The sequence below is a fragment of the Acinonyx jubatus genome, chromosome E3, assembly GCF_027475565.1.
Source record: "Acinonyx jubatus isolate Ajub_Pintada_27869175 chromosome E3, VMU_Ajub_asm_v1.0, whole genome shotgun sequence".
NCBI lineage: Eukaryota > Metazoa > Chordata > Mammalia > Carnivora > Felidae > Acinonyx > Acinonyx jubatus.
In genome coordinates this window covers 29,157,602-29,179,899 of record NC_069398.1, presented here as the reverse complement: position 1 = coordinate 29,179,899, position 22,298 = coordinate 29,157,602, and the positions used below count along the sequence as shown (strand labels likewise).

General features: G+C 47.5%; 1 protein-coding gene and 2 long non-coding RNA genes across 4 annotated transcripts in view; 2 read left to right on the top strand and 1 right to left on the bottom strand.

The window, feature by feature from the left end:
• The first annotated feature begins 645 nt into the window (after positions 1-645).
• On the top strand, positions 646-7,137 carry LOC128313580 (uncharacterized). Of its 2 annotated transcripts, XR_008294483.1 has the most exons (4): positions 646-2,508; positions 2,875-2,992; positions 3,645-3,750; positions 3,873-7,137. It is a non-coding gene; the product is annotated as an uncharacterized LOC128313580 (long non-coding RNA). The 2 variants fall into 2 exon arrangements; XR_008294482.1 differs by having other exon boundaries at positions 647-2,508; positions 3,645-7,136.
• A 56-nt stretch (positions 7,138-7,193) lies between these two features.
• The window catches only part of LOC106987444 (NXPE family member 3-like), a 71,122-nt gene continuing 56,017 nt past the window's right edge, over positions 7,194-22,298 (bottom strand). Inside the window, 7 exon segments of the mRNA XM_053212951.1 lie at positions 7,194-11,847; positions 11,849-11,985; positions 11,988-12,209; positions 14,179-14,214; positions 14,217-14,390; positions 14,497-14,570; positions 19,672-20,396. Coding sequence (XP_053068926.1) covers positions 11,677-11,847; positions 11,849-11,985; positions 11,988-12,209; positions 14,179-14,214; positions 14,217-14,390; positions 14,497-14,570; positions 19,672-20,396 — 1,539 coding nt within the window. The 3' untranslated portion in view covers positions 7,194-11,676.
• On the top strand, positions 12,778-20,799 carry LOC128313581 (uncharacterized). The gene is made up of 3 exons (XR_008294484.1): positions 12,778-14,642; positions 19,048-19,155; positions 19,930-20,799. It is a non-coding gene; the product is annotated as an uncharacterized LOC128313581 (long non-coding RNA).

Sequence of the window (22,298 nt, the reverse complement as noted above, 5' to 3'; positions counted from 1 at the left end):
GAATACAGAAATAGACGTAGACATATATGGTCAATTAATTCCCCACAAAGGTGCAAAGGTAATTCAGTGGAAATGTGATAGTCTTTAAAAAAAATTTTTTTAAACGTTTATTCATTTTTGAGAGACAGAGAGAGACCCAGCATGAGTGGGGAAGGGGCAGAGAGAGGGAGACACAGAATCCAAGGCAGGCTCTAGGCTCTGAGCCATCAGCACAGAGCCCGACGCAGGGCCCGAACTCACAAACTGCAAGGTCATGACCTGAGCCGAAGTCAGTCACTCAACTGACTGAGCCACCCAGGCACCCCATGAAATGATAGTCTTTTAAACAAATGTACTAAAACTACTAGACCTCCATATGCAAAAACAAACCAAACAAAACAAACAGAAAAAAACCCACAAAAGCCCACAACAACACACAAAACACCATACCTTGATCCATTATACAAAAATTAACTGAAAACGAATGATGGGTTTAAATTTAAGACCTACGGGGTGGCTGGGTGGCACATTCTGTTAAGCATCAGACTGTTGATATTGGCTCAGGTCATGATCTCACAGTTCGTGAGACTGAGCCCCATGTTGGGCTCTGCACTGACAAAATTTACAAAAATAACTGAAATACAAAATATACAAAAATACAAATACAAAAAATTTACAAAAATAACTGAAATACAAAATATACAAAAATATAAATACAAAAAAAATTTACAAAAATAACTGAAATACAAAATATACAAAAATACAAATACAAAAAATACAAAAATTAACTGAAAACGAATGATGGGTTTAAATTTAAGACCTACGGGGTGGCTGGGTGGCACATTCTGTTAAGCATCAGACTGTTGATATTGGCTCAGGTCATGATCTCACAGTTCGTGAGACTGAGCCCCATGTTGGGCTCTGCACTGACAGCATGGAGCCTGCTTGGGATTCTTTCTCTCCCCCTCTCTCTCTGCCCCACCCCTGCTCATGCATGCATGCTCTCTCTCAAAATAAATAAATAAACTAAAAAATATAAGGCCTAAAATTATATAACTCTAGAAAAAACACAGGAGTAAATGTGACCTTGGGCTAGGCAAAGATTGCTTAGATGCAACAACAAAAGCATGATCCATAAAAGAATATACTAATAAATTGCAGTTTATCAAAACTAAAAATTCTGTTCTTCAAGAGATACTATCAAGAAAATGATGAATAAAAGCTATGGACTGGGACAAAATATTTTCAAATCACATAACTGACAGAAAACCTTCAATTTGATGAAACAAAATCTCAATTAAAAAAATTTTTTTTAAGGTTTGTTCATTTCTCAGAGACAGAGAGACAGACCATGAGCAGGGGAGGGGCAGAGAGAGAGGGAGACACAGAATTTAAAACAGGCTCCAGGGTCTGAGCTGTCAGCACAGAGCCCAATGCGGGGCTCGAACTCACGGACTGCAATATTATGACCTGAGCTGAAGTCGGACGCTTAACTGACTGAGCCACCCAGATGCCCCCAAAAATCTCGATTTTAAAGGTGAGCTGAAGACTGGATTAGATGGATTCTTCATTGAAGGAGATATACAGGTAGCAGCACATGAAGAGATGTGTGACATCATTAGTCATTAGGGAAATGGAAATGAAAACCACAATGGCATACCATCATATATCCGCAAAATGGCCAAAATTGAAAGACCAACCATACTAGCGGTTGGCAAGGATGTGGAGCAGCTGGAACTCTCATACTACTGATGGGAATTTAAAACAGTACAACTATTTTGGCTATTCTTTAAAATGCTAACCATACGCCTACTGTATATCCTAGCCATACCCCTCATAGGTATCACAGTGTTGACCAGTTGCATCAGCCTCACCTAGGAACTTGTGGAAATGCTAATTCTCAGGCCCCACTCTACCTGCTGACGTTTGAGAACTGCTGCCGTGGGGCAAGGACACTGACTTTGAGGACTCCCCCTGTGTGTTACTTTTACTTTTCATAGCAATCCTGTGAGACAGAGGAATTGTATTCTACCCGACAGAGGACGAAACTACGGCTCAGAGGGGTCACCTCACTCTAGTTCCCTCCACTGGGCAGGTCTGGAGTAGTTTGGACCACTCTCAGGTTTGTGCACCTTGTAAGCTTGGTGCTTCCCAAATTATTGCCTCCTTTCCTCCCACAGCCCTTCCTAGCGCTTCATTCATCAGGCCACTTGTCAAGGTCTGAGCAAACAAAGGCAACGGGATGTGCGTGAGGTGAGGCAGGAAGATGACAATAGTTCTCTGAAGGAGAACAGGGCACAGTCTCTACCCTTCCCCATGAACTGCCTGGTGTCACTGCTGACAACAGCACTGTGTTTATTTACTTCCTCCTGTTTTCTATCCAGAGGACGGGGCCCAGAGAGGGTTTCTCCTGCCCTGGTTGGGGGCAGGCATGCAGTGAGCCCTCCAGGAATTAGGACCCAGCTGGGAAGGGAAGACTCACCCGTGTGAAGCAAGGAGAGGGAGGCCACAAAGTCAATGCTGAAACAGGTGGGGATGACATCTCCCACTTACTGGGTGCTGGGTGTTTTGCTTATTTGCTGTATTCTTGATGCTTTGACAGGTGGAGCCTCACTGACCAGGGAGAGACTGCCCCTCTCAGTGCTGGCCAGTTCCTAGAGATGGCAAAGACTTGCCCAGGAGCACACCTTTCATATGCAAACCAACCAGTCCAGAGCCCAGTCCAGAGCCCATACTCCAAACCACCTCTTCCATCTGGCTCTTCTGCTCCAGGAGGGCAATATTCCTCTACCCCATTCTCCCCAGGGCAGCCCCTAATCTGCAGAATCCGCTGAAATTATTCCCACTGGCCAATCTTAAACCAGTTTAACCTGCTTTGCCTTGTCTTTTCCACAGACACTAGATAAAGGCTCCTGCCCGTGTTTTCCCTTCACTTCCTCTGCTTCCTGCCCGACCTTGGTGTCTCCCGATGCAGCCCTGCATGAGATTCCATGCCTCTGGGATCTAGGGATCAGTGAGTATAAATTCTTACCTCATGACAGTAATTTCTGTGTCTTTGTGTCTTACCATATCTGATTCAAACAAATCCAAATAAAATTTTCTATATATATATATGTGTATATATATATATATACACACATATATATAAAATTATATATATACACACACACACATATATATATATATATACACATATATGTTAAATGTTTATTTATTTTTGAAAGAGGGAGAGAGAGGGCCAGCAGGGGAGGGGCAGAGAGAGAGAGGGAGACAAAGAATCTGAAGCAGGCTCCAGGCTCTGAGCTGTCAGCACAGAGCCGGAAGCAGGGCTCGAACTCAGGAACCGCGAGATCATGATCTGAGCTGAAGTTGGCAGCTTAACCATCTGAGCCACCCAGACGCCCCTAAAATTACATTTTAAAGTAGGAGTTAACTCTCCCCGTAGGCAGGGTCTGTTATGGTCCTCATTTTACAAGAGGAAACTGAGGTCCTGAGTAAGGTTGTGAACATCACTTAAGGTCACATTGCCACTGAATACCTGCTGTGGTGTTGGGTCTGTGCCTCTGCTCCCCCCACTTCCCCATGCAGTGACAACTGTCAACAGTCCTCTGGACCACATCAGCACCCAAGGGTTCCCTTTTCTGTGTTGTCTTCCTGCTACACAGGGACATGCTTGAGGACTGACCAGGGCATGGAGCTTTGGGTCACTGGCACCTGGCATAGTGCACGGGGCAGTCAGTGCCGACTGGTGTGAATGGAAAGAACACAGAGGTGGGTGTCAGGTGATGACGATCCATGTAGCTTTCCAGTCAGTGTGCAGTGTTTTCTGTCTTACCCCATTCTGTCCTCCCTCAGACCCTCTAAGGGAGGTAGCTGTTATTCCCACTTTACAGATGAGAAGACTGAGGCTCGGGGAAGGGAAGGCATTTGCCCAGCAGTCTGACCCAGGGGCTGCCTTCTGTGGAGTCTGCCACTGTCACATTCACAAGTTTCATTTGTCATGTGACCGAGACTTCCTCACCTGTCAGCCTCCTCCTCATGGCCGCTGGCTGCATTCCAGCTCCTGAGCAATGTGACAAATGCCAACAGAGCCTCTCAGAGGTGAGAGCAGAGGGCTGAGGACTGGGAGGCACCGGCTGACTCCTGACCTTGCTGTGCTCCCAGCTTGAGGGAGGAGGAAGGATACTCTCAGAGGTGACCCTTGTCGCCCTTCCCCTCTGTGTCACAAACAGCTCTCCAGAAGCCCCGATTCATAGCATTTGCCAGTTTCCATGGTGCAAGAACTCCCACAGTATGGAGTTAGCTACCTCTGTGTGGACCAAATGTTTGCATCCCCACTGGACCCCCCAAATTCCCATGTTGAAGCCCTAAGCACCAGTAGGGCTGTATTCAGAGGTGGGGCCCCTAAGGAAATAACCAAGGTTAATGAGTCATGGGGGTGGAGGGCTGATCCTATAGGACTAGTGTCCTTACAGAAAGTGGCGTCAGAGTGCTGCTGTCTCTGTCTCCACACGCACCTGCTGAGGGAAGGCCTTGTGAACACATAGCAAGATGGCGCCGCCTACAAGCTACAGGCGGTGACCTCAGGACACAACCTACCCTGCCAAACCTTGATCTTGGACTTCCCGCACTCCAGAACTGAGAGAAATTCCTGCTATTTAAGTCACCCGGTCTGTGGCATTTCATCATGGCAGCCCGAGCAGACTAATACGACTCCCGATGTGAAGTCACTGAATTTGAGCCAAGAAGAAATGCACAGCGGCAGGTGCTTCTACGTTATTCCCACCATGAAGATGCAACAGCATAAATAACGTCAAGAGCATAGATAATAGTAATACGTGGTAAACTATGGAGGCAGAGATGAGCTTTCTTCCTTTTTAATATAATTTATTGTAAGGTTGTATTTTTCTTTTTTTTTTAGGTTTATGTATGTATGTATTTATTTATTTACAGTGCTGGGGGGGAGGGGCAGAGAGAGAGGGAGAGAGAGAGAATCTCATTAGGCTCCACACAGTTAGCAGTGTGGAACCCCATACGGGGCTCAAACTCATGAATTTTGAGATCATGACCTGAGCGGAAACCATGAGTTGGAGGCGTAACTGACTGAGCTACTCAGGTGCCCCAGGTTATATTTTTTTCTTGATTAAAAATTAAGGAAACATTTTTAAATGTTTATTTTTGAGAGAGAGAGAGAGAGCACGAGTGGAAGAGGGGCAGAGATAGAGAGAGGGGGACACAGAATCCGAAGCAGGCTCCAGGCTCTGAGCTGTTAGCACAGAGCCTGACTCAGGGCTCAAACTCATGAACCGTGAGATCATGACCTGGGCCAAAGTTGGCGGCTTAAGTGACTGAGCCACCCAGGCACCCCTTGATTAAAAATGTTTTATTGTGTTAATGCATACTTAACAAAAACTTACCATTTTAGCCATTTTTAAGTATACAGTTCAGTGGCATTAGGTACATTTATATTGTTGTACACATATTTAATATTTAATAGTGGCTGTGTTGAGAAAGGGCTCACAACATTCCCCCAAATTAACAATCAGCTCCAGTACGTTTCCCTCTGTGGGATCCCCTTTATCCATGGTCATCAGGCGGCTTAGCAAATTCAGAAGAAAAAGCCAGGAAATACTTTTGTTGATGTGCATTTCACAGAATTCAAATTTAAGATGAATTATGATGGACACATAGTCCTCCTCTTTTTTTTCCTTCCTTTATTTGAAATATGTTTTCAGTGGCCTGAGCTGAGCACATTCTTACAAGGCCTGAACTGGCCAACGGATCTCAGCTGAGGCGACACTTTGGTTCATGTCGGCCTCAAACTTCATGTCATTCACTGCGTGTCACTGGCCCCTGGTACTGATGTGTTTTTGGTTTGAAAGAGCAGACATTTATTCCCTCACAACTCTGGAGGCCAGAAGTCCAAAGTCAAGGTGTGGACGGGTTGTGCCCCCTCTGAAGGCTCTAGGGAAGGATCCTTCCCGCCTCTCCCAGTTTCTGGAGCTCAAAGCAGGCTTCGGGGTCCTGGGCCCGTTGAGGCACCACACAGTCTCTCCCTCCCATGTCTGCCTTCCAGCGTGACGATTGGCTTCCCTATATTCCCTGTTCAGATGCAGAGTGGCTGCTGGCCCTGGTGGCCCTGGTCTTTCACTGGAGCATAATTACTGTGATAAAGTGGTTACCAGTGCATCTTGGACAACACAAGCTGGGATGAGGGTGAGACCCGGGAGACCCGAGAGAGGGAGTTTGCATCTGAGAAGAGTGAGTGTGGGTGGTGACCCCCATAAGGACTCCAGGTGGAAAAGGCTTCTTCAGAGTCCAGGGGTGATAACTGCAATCTGGGTTTCCAGGCACACAGCCTGCCACTGGCCTTTATTAACCTGTGGTCTCTGTAGAAACATAATTATTCAGGGCCAGCAAGAGGCAATATTTCTCCATACAAACTGGTGAATTTTGTTTCCAAAGGCAGAGAAGGGGGAGCATCTCTCTACTTGCTGGATAAGATGCTGTCTGATTCATGACTTGCTTCATAAAGCCAATTTTGGGCGGGGAAGACACCAAAATCAGGCGGTGTTACTTAGAGTTAGGCTTCCTGTAGCAAAGCCGGGCACAAGCCCTCCTGTAGGACCGAGGGGCCCGTCCCCCCTGCCCCCCGCCCCCCCTGGACAGAGCACTGGTCACTCCCTGCTCTTCCCGGAGTGATGGATTGACATGGGAGCAGGGGCAGGATCCTGATCTGGGGAGGGAGGAGAGTGAGGTCACGTGGGTGCGTCTCCAGTCCTGGGGGGCATCAAGGGTGCACCCCACAGGGCTGTGGCCAGATTCACTGTGGGCTGGCTTCCTTACTTTTGGATGGTGGGTTTGCTTCTATCACTTGTGAGACCCCGGCCAGAGCACAGCCAGAGCACTGTTCCTCATGTCCAAATATTTAAGTTATCATAATCTGCCAAATTATTGTCTCTCTGCCCTGAGAAGTATACCTTCATAATACAAAACTGAGAAATGTGTTTTTATACAGATGAAAGTTAGCAAAACAAAGACAACTGAATTGATCGTTATTACAGGAGCCTGCATGTTCTATTTTGGCTTGGCGATATTTGCAGAACTTTTAAAGACACGTGGAATTCTGTATTATATATATTTGTATTGTATATTTATTGAAATTTATTGAAATTTATTCTTTTTTCAGTAAAATCGCTAAATACGTTATAATCAATATTTCCAGATAATTTATTTTCTATCAGCAGCGATGCCAAATTAGACAACATATCTTTGTCTACGAACAGAAATGTCATTGGGAAAGTCTATTAGACGACTAAACCAAGAAACACCCTTTTTAATTTTTTAATTGAAATATAACTGATGTTAGCATTGTATTAGCTTCAGGTATACAACATAATGATTTGATATTTGTATTATTGAAATGATTACCGCAATAGGTCTAGTTGACACCCATCACCAACATAGCTACAAAATTTTGTTTCTTGCCATAAGAAGTTTTAAGAGCTACTCTTAGCAGCGTTCATATATACAATACAGTATTATTAACTGTAGTCACCATGCTGTACATTATATCCCAGGACTTATTTATTTTCTAGCTGGAAGTTTGTGCCTTTTGACCCCCTTCACCCATTTTGCCCCCCTGCTCACCTCTGGCAACCACCACTCTGTTCTCCTTACCTAGGAGTTTCTTTGTTTATTTCAGATTCCATATATAAGGAAGATCATTTGGCATTTATCTTTCTCTATCTGACATATTTCATTAAGCATGATGCCTTCAAAATCCAACCATATTGTTGGATCCACCCAAAGAAATGGCAGGATTTCTTTCTTTTTTTGGCTAATATTCCATTGTGTATATGGTGCCACACTTGGGTCCTTGGACCCAGGTATGGTAGAAATGAGGATGGACCCCAAATTTAAAGGTACAGACAAGGCTTTATTGGGGCAATAGCTGCAGGAGAAGGGAGACAAAGTCATGACTAAGGTGTCATACTGGCTCTCCAGACAATAGCCAGGGAGTTTTAAAGGGGCCGAGGTGGGAAAAAGGAATGTTGCTTAAGCAAGTAGCGGTGGGGAAACCCAGGAAAGTGGGGGCACAGGTACATTTGACAGAACATGCTTCTTCATGCACAGGACGTTTCATTTGCATGTTAAGTCTCTACCTCTGGGCATGTTTTTTAGCATTAAGATGAGAAAAGTTGGTGAAAGGTCAATTTTGGTTACCATCCCATCTGGGATCAGTTGGAACCAGTCTGGGTTTCCTCCTTGATTCTTGCTCTGCCCTTCAGGGAAAGGGATATGAGCCCAGAGGGAGTGCCCTGGGTGTCCAGGGGCTTGTTCCAATCCTTGACTGTTTCATAAATACCGCATTTTCTTTATCCATCCATCCATTGGTGGACACTTAGGTTGCTTCCATATCTTGGCTATTATAAATAATGCTGTAGTCAGTGAACGGGGGGGTACAGATACATTTTTGAGTTAGTGTTTTCCTTTCCTTCAGATAAATATCCAGAAGTAGAATTGCTGGATCATATCAGTAATGTCTTCTTTGACTGAAGTTTGACTTTTGTCATTCTTTTAGAAAATCAACTGTATTTCCCGAGTTATTTGAAATGTTTGTTGTCTTCCTAGTGGACTGCAGGGCTTGTACTTGACCAAGGGCCCCAGCTGTTATCCTCTGACATCCCTCACAGTGAGGCCACTCTTCCCATGGGGCTGCTGCCAGCCAACAGCTGAGCACGGCAGGGACACTGAGGCTGGCCCCTTCCTGGGAGATACAGGACTCCTCTGATGGTCAACTGTGATTCAAGAACTTCTCACTGGTCTTGCCAAAATTTCCTTAGACTGCACGATGGTCTAGCATGCTTCTACCCAACCTTCCTTCCCTCCATCCTTTACTCCAGGTCAACCTTGCATCAGGTCTGAGGGCTCTCCCAGCCTTACCTGGCTTCCTCTGCATTATCTCTCATAGGTGTTTCCACTAAACATATTTGCACTTCTAATCCTATCTTGACACCTGCTTCTTGTAGGACCTGAACTGACCAAGGGGCACACACACCAAATTAATGTCCATTAGAATCTCAGAATAAACCCATCAGATATATCTTGAGTAAATAAAAATAATAATAAAAGGAAGAGGTATAGAATTTTGTTTTTATGCATTGAGAAATTGTTGGGAATATATGTATTTCAACAGTGATTTTCTCCCAGCCATGGGATTCTAGGTGATTTTTATTTTCATTGTTATTTTTTTGGTACCTTTTCAAGTTTTCTACAAAAAGCACTGCATTACTTTTACAATGAGGAGAAATATTTTATTTTACAAATCAACCCCGAAAAGTCTTTATATATATAGTCGGGCTCTCCACGAGGGTGGCTCTGATGAACTGAAATGGCATCCCTCTCTTTTATCTTTTCAAGGCTCGCTGGCATTCTACATGGAGACTCCAGCACATAAAATGACAATCCTTATATGCACAGATGTGATAGATGTTTCTGGCTGTGGCTCTGCCTCATCCCTTCAGCACTGCCAGGTTTCCCTCACCTGCCACCCCCGCTGCCCACATCCCAATTCTCACTGGTGGATTTATTGCCTGTGCATTAGAAAAGTTAAGAGAAGAAAAACCATAAAATACCTAGGAATAAATCTAACCAAAGAGGTGAAAAATCTATACACTGAAAGCTATAGAAAGCTTGTGAAAGAAATTGAAGAAGACAGAGAAATGGAAAAAGATTCCATGTTCTTACCAAGGAAGAACAAATATTGTTAAAATGTCGATACTACCCAAAGCAATCTACATATTCAACACAATCTCTATCAAAGTAACACCAGCATTCTTCACAGAGCTAGAACAAATAATCCTAAAATTTGTATGGAACCAGAAAAGACCCCAAATAGCCAAAGCAATCTTGAAAAAGAAAACCAAAGCAGGAGGCATCACAATCCCAGACTTCAAGCTACACTACAAAGCTGTAATCATCAAGACAGTATGGTACTGGCACAAGAACGGACACTCAGATCAATGGAATAGAATAGAGAACCCAGAAGTGGACCCACAAACATAGGGGCAACTAATCTTTGACAAAGCAGGAAAGAATATCCAATGGAATAAAGACAGTCTCTTCAGCAAGTGGTCCTGGGAAAACTGGACAGCGACATGAAGAAGAATGAACCTGGACCACTTTCTTACACCAGACACAAAAATAAACTCAAAATGGATGAAAGACCTCAATGTAAGACAGAAAGCCATCAATATCCTTGAGGAGAAAGCAGGCAAAAACCTCTTTGATCTCGCCTGCAGCAATTTCTTACTCAACACATCTCCGGAGGCAAGGGAAACAAAAGCAAAAATGAACTACTAGGACCTCATCAAAATAAACAGCTTCTGCACAGCGAAGGAAACAATCAGCAAAACTAAAAGGCAACCGACAGAATGGGAGAAAATATTTGCAAATGACATATCAGATAAAGGGTTAGTATCTAAAATCTACAAAGAACTTATCAAACTCAACACCCAAAGAACAAATAATCCAGTGAAGAAACGGGCAAAAGACATGAATAGACACTTCTCCAAAGAAGACATCCAAATGGACAACCGACACATGTAAAAATGCTCCACATCACTCATCATCAGGGAAATACAAATCAAAACCACAATGAGATACCACCTTACACCTGTCAGAATGGCTAACATTAACAACTCAGGAGACAACAGATGTTGGCGAGGATGCGGAGAAAGAGGATCTCTCTTGCATTGTTGGTGGGAATGCAAGCTGGTGCAGCCACTCTGGAAAACAGTATGGAGGTTCCTCAAAAAACTAAAAATAGAACTACCCCACGACCCAGCAATTGCACTACTAGGCATTTATCTAAAGGATACTGGTGTGTTGTTTCGAAGGGACACATGCACCCCCATGTTTATAGCAGCACTATCGACAATAGCCAAAGGATGGAAAGACCCCAAATGTCCATTGACAGATGAATGGATAAAGAAGATGTGGTCTATATACACAATGGAGTATTACTCGGCAATCAAAAAGAATGAAATCTTGCCATCTGCAACTACGTGGATAGAACTGGAGGGTATTATGCTAAGTGAAATTAGTCAACCAGAGAAAGACAAAAATCATAGGACTTCACTCATATGAGGACTTTAAGAGACAAAACAGATGAACATAAGGGAAGGGAAATAAAAATAATATAAAAACAGGGAGGGGGACAAAACAGAAGAGACTCATAAATATGGAGAACAAACTGAGAGTTACTGGAGGGGTTGTGGGAGGGGGGATGGGCTAAATGGGTAAGGGGCATTAAGGAATCTACTCCTGAAATCATTGTTGCACTATATGCTAACTAATTTGGATATAAATTTTTAAAAATAAAAAATAAAGTTAAATTATAAAAAAAACCCAAAACACTAAAGAACTAGGAGAAAAATAGTTAAATGAGATGAACAATTCATAGAACCAACGCTGAGAATTGGCTAATAAAGTATTTTAAATTTAAAACTCACCAGGAACCCAATAAGTTTGAATTAAAATACAATAAAAAATCTTTTTTTCCCTCATCCAAAACAAAGAAACAAACAAACAAAAAGTTAAGAGAAGAGGTACAGATAGCTGAGGGGAAGGGCTTCCAGGCTTGATCCTCACACCAGCGCCTCCATCCACACAGCCCAGGACCCGCAGAAGCGCTCAAATGGGGCAAATGAAGGACAGGAGGAAGTTGACCTCATTGCGGACAATAAGCCGCCCTGGGTGGATCCTGTCGGGCAGAGCCAGACTGGAGGTCATTTCCCAGGCGTCCACAAAGGCCACACGGAGGTCAGCAAAGGCGGCTCGGAGAAGCCGGTTCACCTGGAGGGATGAACCAGTCACTGCCATACACAGACTTGTAGCCGGTATTGGCCAGCTTGATGACCACGACAGTGCGGGGCTCGCGGGCCAGCAGCGCAGCCACGGCTGCCCTGATCCCTGCGAGTCGTTGCACAAAGACAGATGGGGAAAGGTGGTGAAGTGGGCGCCCAGGCCCAGCACCACCACTGTGTGGGGGCCTCCGGCCAGGCCCTCCAGTTCCCAGACCACAGAGTGCAGGGAGGCCACTGGTGTGTGCAGGGAGCGCAGGGGCCAGCTGTGGGCCCGCCAGTGCACCACTATGCCCCGAGCGGTCTCCACCGCCATCAGGGGCCCCGTCTGATATGTGGTGTGTAGATCCATAGGCTTCAGGGCTGTGGGGAGGACAAGAGGAAGCTTAGAGGCTAATATGGGACTGTACTTCCTCATTTAATTACATAGAAGATCTAGCATCAGTTTCCCCTTAGGACACAAGCATCCTCTGGCCCAGGCACCTGGTTATGTTCTCCCTAATCTGTGATATCGCCAGTAGTTACCAAGCCCCAAAACCTATTCTCAGTCCTCAGCCTCCCTGGCCCCTGGGGCATTTTGTCTCATTGACGTTCCTTTGGATGCTCCTTCCTTTCTTAGCAGAAAGGATTCAACTTGGATTGATCCATTGGCCCCCTCTGGCCACCCCTGAATGGAGACTTGCCCCAGGCTAGAGAGTGAAGGCTGTCCAGTGTGTCTTTGCACAATGGTGGCCAACCGAGGGAGCCAGAGGTTTCTGGAATCAGGTCTGGTCACTCAGCTGTATGCCCTGATAGAGAGCTAGACGCATCTGCAATAAAAGGCCCCTCCTTTGCACGATGTCTCTGCCTGCTTGCCCTACCTTGTGCTTCAGGGCTCTGTGGGCACAGGGCGCGCCTTTTTCTATTTCACAGAAAGGTGCCAAATCAGCTAGCAGAGGATCTGGTTTTCCCAACATTCTGTCATGAACTTCTATTCATCTCTAGATACACCTCTTGCGTAGGAAAGTCACCTACTCCACTGCCACAGGCAGTGACCCTGGGAGGTCACCTCAGATTGCCTAAACACCAAATTAGAACTGGAGCTCTCTTTTTCCCTGAAGGAAGGGGCTGCACCGAGACTAACCCTCCTGGAAGGCAGCGGGCTTTGATACCTCAAGCAGGAGCGTACACAACAGCCCAGACCTCAAGATCTCTAGGTGGGGGGAGCTGGTACTTTTAGAACTTCTGTAAACAAATGGCGGCCCACATCCCTCTGGTGCCGGGAAGCCCAACATGGCTGCTCTCACACTTGTAGGTGACAAGGGAGAGCCTGAGGGGGTTCTCTTCCAGGAGAGCACAGACCCACCCTGCACACTTCTCTTTGGGATCATAGGAGACAGGTAGGGGAGGCAGCTCAGTGCTGACGTTCCTTCTTTCCTTGGCCCTCACGTTGCCCCCGCTCCCTGATAAAGCATATTCCTTAACCCATGTTACATTATATTGTGGAATCTGTGCAACAAAAGTTGGACGCTCAGATGGTACTCACCCTTCATGATGCTCTCACCTCTTTTAACTTTTATCCTCCAGGGAATAAATAAATATGAAACTCTGTCTGAAGCTTGGACATCTCAATTCACTTCAGTCCCCTGTGTTCAAATGCCTCACGCACAGACTCCCCAGAAGACCCGCCCACACAACCCGATATGAAGAATATAAAATAAGTACACCATCTTCTACCACTGCTGTCCCTTGCTCCCACACGCAGTCAGGCACCCCAGTGATTTCCATTTTGAGTCCGTTTTCTGTTATCTGTAGTTACCTGGTCATCTCCCTTCTTTCTAGAAGCAATCAGTCAACAAGCTGTCAGTTCCCCCAGTATAATGCTTCCTTTACTGCTGACCCCAATTTAGTCTCTCACCAGCCTGCATGCTGACCTACCAGTGTCTTATAACTGGTATTTGTAATGTGCTTTTTCAACCAATCAGTCAAACAAAATGAAAACATTCAGTGTCTTCCCAAAGTCACAAGAGAAACCCCTGATTTCCCTACAGCACTTTTCTTAAATTCCAACTCTATTCCTGCAATATCCCTTGGCAAATCCTCACTTCCAGGTAAGGTTATCTATTCATCGTTCTTCAAACACATCCACCCTACTGTTAGAGCCTCTGATCATCCACCTAATTGTTGGCATTATGCGCAATCTGGGCAACCTGTTCCCCATCCCTGCCTCTGCCCCAAACCCAGTATCTGGTCCTTCCACAGCACTCTCCTGAAATGTTTTCTGCCTTCTCAAAGCCCTGGATCTTCTCTTTTTGCCTTAGGAGCCCTGCCCTCTCCCCTCACGGCCACTCACAGGGCACAGTGTCACGCAGGTACTCCCACCACTGCCAAGTGTGGAGTCCCCCATCATGTGGACGACGTGACCAGCCAGGCAGCCCAGGATGCTGTCAACAGTGGAGAAGGAGCGTCTGGAGCAGGACAGTGAGTGCCACACATCTTGGTGGTAGAAGCCAGAGGGCTTTGGGCCTGGGATCCCAGGGTGGCATGGTTGTCGAGGGGACAGAACTGTAAACAATTATTTGTGAGCAGAACAATCCGTGGGTACAGAAGAGTCTAAAGCCACAGGCATGGAACACGTGCTGCCTTTTCTGCAAGCCCCAGTGTCACTTACCCAGACTCTTGTTGCTCTCCTTGGCCACCCAGATTGGAGAAATACCCTGAGGGAGGACCTTGTCTGTCACGTTCCTGAAGAGAAACCAATTTGCAAGAGGGAAGCCCTTAGTGGAAATGAGTGATGGGAAGGCACCCTGGGCTGAGGTGAGACTGGGGTTCTTGGAGGAAAGGAAGTTCTCAAAATCAAGGGCATCTGTCTAGTGTCAGGGCTCCTGGGAGATACTGAAGGCTTGGGGTCAGGAGAGGGATTGCAAGCTGGAGTTCAGGGATCCAGGTTCTTTGCCTCGGGGATTCCATCAGTGCAGGAAGCAGAGCTGTTTTAAAATGTACCCAGGCATGCGGTGCCTGGGTGGCCCAGTTGGTTAAGCGTCCGACTTCGGCTTAGGCCATGATCTCATGGTTTGTGAGTTCAAGCCTCACGTCGGGCTCTGTGCTAACAGCTCAGAGCCTGGATCCTGCTTTAGGTTCTGTGTCTCCCTCTCTCTCTGCCCTTCCCCCATTCACTCTGTGTCTCTCAAAAATGAATAAACATTAAAAAATTTTTTTTTATGTATCCAGGCTTTTTGGGGAGGCCAACACATCAGGAGATGATGGCCATGAGAAAGACAGGGGGTTACTCAGAGTCCCTGAGAGGCAGGGGCACAGTGCACCACATGGGGCCACAGGGGGATGCACCAGGGTCAGTTGGGGGCAGAGGGAGTAAGAGCAAACAGAGGGCACAAACCTTTGTAGTGATTTTCACAGGAAGGAATAGGCAAGGAAGGGTAAGCAGCTGAGGAGGCTTGGGATTGGAGCATTTGAATGATTTCAGTGGGCTCTGGGCTATAGAGGCAGATTCTGGTTGTCAGTAACTTGCTCTGGGGTGATTTCAGGCCCAGGACATTGGCCCAGACTGTAGGAGCCTGATAGAGGGAGGCAGGGTGGTGGGGTGCACTAAAATTGGGTGGTATGCTCAAGGCCTCTCTAAGAGCTAGCTAACCCTGGGAGGGGCTGGCCCTCCCTGGGTCCACATGGCCCCAAGGCATCAAAGCATCACAAAAATACAGGGAATTATAAACATGATTTATACAGGAAGGGGCTTGGAGCCTTTTGTAAGAAGCGCTAACTCTCTTCTTGGTCCTACTGGGCCCACTCCTGCTGGATTCTCCCCGATCACGATTAGACCAGCAGTTGTTCCCTGATCCCTGGGACTCGCTCTTCTCCTGGTTGCCAGGACTCCCCTACCAGGGCTCCCCTGGTAGCCCCTTGGGTGAGCCCCCTTCTTCCCATGCTCCAGGCTCAGCCTTCACTCCTCTATCAGGATCACACTCCCTCCCTTGGTGGTCTCACTCGGCCAAGATCTCCAGCCTAGACGTCTCTGCCAGATTCCAGGTTTGTGAGTCTAGCCATGTGCTCAACATCTCCACTTGGTGTCTAACGCATGTGACCAAACTCCTGATCTCTACCCCCACCCTTCCCCCCACCTGCAACTGTCCTTCCAGGGAAGCGGGCCCCAAGCCCCACAGCCACATGTGAGTTCTCGCTTTTTAGCACATTCCGTGTTCTCTCAGGACATTTTATGGGCACTGCCTTCAGGATATACCCAGAAATGAATCACTGTGGACACCTCTACTACTGCAACCTGCAGCAGAGGCCTCCTACCTTTCAGTCTCCCTGATTTTCCCTTAACCTGCAGTCCATTCTCAATGCAAAGGTCTGAGACCCTGTAAATGATATGAATCATATCATGTCCATCTTCTGCTCAAAATCCTGCAATGACTCCCTTTACACTTACAGCAAAAAATCAGTGTACTCACAGAGCCTTTCCTGTCGTGCTGCATCCTTTGCTTAACACCGCTGGTCTTCACCTGCCCACCTCTCCGTCCCTCACCCCATCCCAGCTATTTGGCTTCCTTTGCTGTTCCAGGCACACTATGGCATTTCCTCTGCCTGGAACTCTCTAGTCTCCGGTACATCCTGGGCCAACTCTCTCATTCCCTTTAAGTCTTTGCATGAATGTCAGCTGCTTCTTCTTCTTTTTTTGTAAGTTTATTTATTTTGAGAGAGAAAAAGAGAGCAAGACAGCACGAGAGTGAATGCACACGAGTGGGGGAGGGGCAAGAGGGAAAGGGGGAGAGAGAATTCCAAGCAGGCTCCACACTCAGCATGGAGCTTGGAATGCCAAATTCTTAATGAGGTCTATCCTGACCCCCTATTTAACACCGCAACCTGCCCCATCGGACTTCTAATCCTTACCTCGTGTATGTTTTCAATTTCCCCTAGCACGAATCTCCTTCTAGCGTTCTTTTTTTTTTTTTTAATTTTTAAAAGTTTATTTATTTTTGGGAGAGAGGGGGAGAGAGAGAGGGAAAGTGAGGGAGGGAAAGAGAGGGAGAAGGAGAGAGAGAGAATCCCAAGGAGGCCCTGAGCTGTCAGCATCAGAGCCCGACGCGGGCCTCGAACCCACAAACCTTGAGATCATGACCTGAGCTGAAATCATGAGTCGGACGTCTAACCATCTGAGCCACCCAGGTGCCCCATCTCCTCTAGCATTCTATACTATTTACTTATTGTTATGTTTATTGTTTATCATCCTCTCTCCTGTTGTAAATAAGCTTTCCCAAGGCAAGATCCTTGCTGTATCTTCACTGCTGCATTCCCAGTTCCAGCAGGGCCATGCATGTAGAGTGTGGTCAGCATGCATTTGCTGAATGAAGGAATGGACTTATTGAAGGGGCTGTGTCTGAGGAGGAGAGGGGAACTTGCTTCTGGAAGGGAGAAGGGATGAGAATATTCCTACAAGCTAGAAAAATGCAGGAGTATGGCCTGCCCTGAGACTGTCAGGGCCCTAGTGCCCCCTAGAGGTGACAGCTTCAAGAAGCAGGTAAAGGATGATCTTAAGGACTCTCGACCCAGGTGGAAGACGCCTGCCCTCCCAGCAGAGCCCAAGATTACACAAGCTTGAACAGCGGGCACTTTGGGGAGGACTACGGGAGGATCCCAGATGGCCAAGGCGTCAGTATCTTTGCAGGACCCTCGGTGAAGGGAGCTCTTCCCACCAGCCTGGCTGCAGAGGTCCTCAGATGGGATTAAAGTTGATATACAGAAAACACCTGACCTTGGGGCTGCAAATTCATGTCCGTTATACATTCCTCACATGTGTGGTTATCTGTTTAACACCAAACTTCTACCAATACACTGTTAGCTCCCACAGGATGGGGCCACGTCTGCCCTGCTCTCCCATCCCCAGGACCTCTATGACTTTGGACCATGTCTGACAGAGCAGGGGCCACTCGACAGCAGCAAAACACTTGGGCCAAGATTGTAACAGCCAAGAGAGCTGGGATATGCTGTCCCTGTTCTAAGCACTTTATACACATTAATATATTTGCTCTTCACCCCAAGTCTATGAGGGAAGTACTATTATTATCCCCCTCTATGAATGAGAGAACAGAGGTTCAGACAGGTTAAGTGACTTGCCAGAGATCACATGGATAGAAGCTGGCAAGTCGAGCAGGTGGAGCCAGGATCAGAACCCACGTACTCTCACTCCAGAGACTTCTGGGATGTACCCCAAGTGACATCCTGATATGGCTCCTGTTTTTACCCTTAGATTTATTTTTTAATGTTTATTTATTTATTTTGAGAGACGGAGCTAGAGCAAGAGAGAGTGCAAGTGGGGGAGGGGCAGAAAGAGAGAATCCCAAGCAGGCTCCACGCTCAGCATGGAGCCTGACATGGGGCTTGATCTCATGACTGCGAGACCCTGACCTGAGCCGAAATCAGAGTCGGATGCCTAACTGACTGAGCCATCCAGGCACCCCATAACCTTAGATGTATTTTTAATCGACCAATGCAAAAAGGATATGTGATTCTCCTTTTCTGACCAAAGGGAGCATAAGAATTGGTCTGGAAAGACCAAGGTTACCTGGTGCTAAATTCTCATGCCAGGAAGGAAATGTTAGTGGGAATTCCCCAGACACGAACTACCGAGAGCCTCCAGAGATGGGTACCTGGTGAGGCCAGCAGGCACCTCAGCACCGCCAGGGCCTCTGGCTCGGCTCACCTCCTCCAGTCCTCATGGCAGCCAGTGAGAACTTCTGTGCTCCTTGGGGTGGTGCAGCAGCAGCCAGCCTGCTCTGTAAACACCTCTGGCTCTTCTCTTCCCCCACTCAGTGGGGGTGTCCCTCCACCCCTACTCTGCCTCCACCTTGCCACCTTTTGGGACCCCATTTTTACCTCCATCCCCTACTCTCCCTGCTGGAGACCAGATGCGCAGGTCTCCCACCTTAAAAAATGCCTCCCTTCTCCCTTGGGTCTCTCTAACCCCCACCCTGCCACAGATCTCAGGGACAGTAGGCTGTTTGCCCATCTCCCTTCCATGACTCCCATCTTGTGTCCACCCAGGGAGGCTTGCCCCCACCCCCACCCTGAGACTGAGGACAGTTCTCAGCCTTTCTCAGCTTCCGGGCTGCAGGCTCTGCTCCCCTCTCACTCGGGGGTCACATCCACCCTCCATACTCTCCGACCACATATGCTGGTAATTTCTACCCTACGTCTCTCCTTACAGGGGCAGTCAGAAGAGCAAAGATGCCTGCAATGCTTCTCTTCTGCCAGAGGTCCATGTTTCTCCTTCAAGCCTTAGCTAAATTGTCACCTGCCCGATCATCACAGGCAGGTGGGTTGCCTTTTCTTCATGTCCCCAAACCACTCAATGTATACTGCGCTTAGGCACTCATCACACTGTGTTTTCCAAAGTCATGGATCTCCATAGGGGCGCCTGGGTGGCTCAGTCAGTTGAGTGTCTGACTCTTGATTTTGGCTCAGGTCATGATCCCAGGGTCGTGGGATTGAGCCCTGTGTCAGAATCGACACTGAGTGTGGAGCCTAAGATTCTCTCTCTCTCTCTCTCTCCCCCCAAAACAAACAAACAAACAAACAAACAAACAAAAATATAAGCAAACAAACAAACCCAAACAAAAGTCAGGAATCTCCTCATTGAAAACTTGTAGAGGGCAGGTATGCTGACCATTACACAGAAGTAGTCAGCACTTAGTATGAGACCTGGCACGCAGTAGGAAACACATCTAATAGAAGGGAATAGATGAACAAGGGTAGTTGTTCAGGCAGAATATCACAGGGACTGGGGTTCAAGGGTTAGGGCAGACATCCCAGATAATGCTGGGTTTCTTACCATGCCAGCAGGGCCTCCTCGTGTGGTGTGGTCATACTCCAGTAATGTCCACTTGAATGCCCTACCAGTGAGTTGCAGGGCAGGGTTGGGGGTCGAGCACAGAACCAGAGCTCACCAGAATCTTCATCCTTGTAGTGACAGGTAGACTCTTCCTCCCCAGTTAGCAGGGGGTTAACATTGCAAGTCACAATTTCTTCATATCCTGTGGGTCCTCGGAAATAGCCCATGAAATCAACTGTGGCCCATTGGTCTCTCCAGATTCCCCGCAGGACCCTAAGTGCCTCGCTGGAGTGGATCAGCTGCACTCGCACCTGGGCCTGCCCAGCCCACAGCAGAGGGAAGGACAACAGGTAGGTGCCATTCTCCAGATCCTGGATATCCCCAGGGACTCCTGCCTTCAGGTGGGGACCCAGCAGCTGTGCCCGAAACAGATCTCCACCACAGGTCTTGGGCCTGCCCTGGTGGTCTCTGGCGACAAGGATGGCCTCTAGGGAGCCTCCCAGGGTGTAGCTGGCCTGGGAACGATCCCTCAGGTGGTAGGTGGAAGTCTGGGGATTGGTGGAGGCCAAAAGGTCCCCCACATCTCCTGGGGTGGGAGGCCAGTGCAGAAGATGGGTCAGGTCCGAGAGCTCCTTGGGGAGAGAGCCAGAGGACTTGCAGGCAGGGCGGGGCTGTGGGGGCAGAGGGACCATGCTGTTAGGCCAGGAAACTCTGATGTACAAGATCTGTGGACAGAGAAAGAAGAAACTGTCAATGGTTTGTGTCTCTTCACCTTTCTTCTGGGAAGGTATCAGTTCAACAGACGTAGTCCTCCTCTGCCTGGTGGGTCTCAGGCAGGAATCCTACCAGCCCTATGTCATGCCACTTCTGATCCAAAGCTGGTGTGTGAGCTACCACCCCACACACGTGCAGATATCATCTCATGTTTAAAACCCTATGTCTCGGGGAGCCTTGGGTGACTCAGTTGTTAAGTGTCTGACTTTTGATTTCAACTCAGGTCATGATCTCACCATTCATGGGATTGATCCCCAAGTCAGGCTCTGTACTGACAGCACAGAGTCTGCTTGGGATTCTCTCTCCCTCTCTCTCTGCCCCACCCCCGCTCATGTGCATACATACACACACTCACTCTCTAAATAAATAAACTTAAAAAAAAAACAACCATATGTCTGTGGGTTTTGCTAAATCTCTCGGAGAATAAACACCATCTCTATCTCCCAGTCCCCACTGGCTTCTGCCCCATCACCTGCTCACTTGGGATGCATACACTCTAACTGCCAGCTGAGGGGGGTCCAGGCTTGGACCTGGCCCCGCCCCCCCCCCCCACTTTCCAGCTCTCCTCACCCATTACACGTCCTTCTCTCTCTGGACTCCAAAACCCAGGATAAATTCTCCTTCCCCTTTGTATTTCCTCTTTCTACAACCCAACTTTTATAATCTCCATCCTGGATTTGAGAAGGAGGGTTTCCTTCACACACAGAGGAATGAGCTAGAGGTCCACCTTGGGGAGTAGTCAATGGAATCAGACTCATGGGGTCGTGGGGTTTCCCTGCATAGGAGGCAAAAAGGAGAGATGTGCAGATAGAAGGGAGCAGTGGGGAGGGAGTGGGCTGTGGCTCCAGCTATCTCTAGCCCCCAACCAAAATCCAAGTCTCAGGTAACCACAAGCCTAAATTGGCCTTGCCTCAGGGGGACATCCACATGGCTCAAAATCACAGTACGAATGCTCAGCAATTCCTCCCAGGGAAGGAAGTAAATCCAGTTTGACGGCCCATCAGTATTTGGTAGTCTCTAGCATTTATTTACCCTGCTTCTGATTTGTTCTCTGACTACACTTTAGTGTCAGGGATCTGGACCCCTTCGCTCAGCCTTTCCTCAGCACAGACATTAAGTGACACATACACACTCTGGCCATGTGATATTCCCATGTTTCAACAGGGCCAGGGCACAGGGGATGCCCAAGGCCCCTCCTTATGTATCTCCTGGATAAAATCAACATGAGCGGGAAGAAAGATTTGGGGCCTACATCAGGAAGAAAGGACTGCAGCACACGGGGAGAGAAAGGAGGAGCTATTTCCTTCATGCAGATCACTGGGACCTGCCCCAGAGGCACTTACTTAAGCCGCTGGAATTCCAATTTTTCTGTATAGTATGAGTTGTTGGCATAGTTTGGGACTGAGAACTGGGGAGGCCACAGTCTTATCAGGCACCCATGCAACTGGGGAATGAGACCAGAGTCTGCCAGTGGCTCTGGGAGTGGCTTGACAGTGAGTCCTTTATCTTCAGGGCCTGTTGGAGCCACCACCCTGTCATCAAGCCAATAGTTAATGAGCTGGTCAGCAACTTTGATCAGTCAACAAGAAGGGATGGCCACTTTGTCAGGTTAGTGACAGGATGGAGGCTACTTCTCCTTCTCTTGGTTTCCCTTCCCATATCAGAGGAGAAATAGAGGGCGGAGGAATGAGGGAGATATGTGTGAGCAGAGCATGCCTCCCACAGACTTGTATCAGCCAGAACCTTGGCCGAACCTGGCAAGAGGGGACAGAGGGAGAAAGAATGGAGCAGAGGAGAATTTTGAACTGGATATGAAGGTGAAGTTTAAAATGAATAGAGCTGAGTCTCGACTG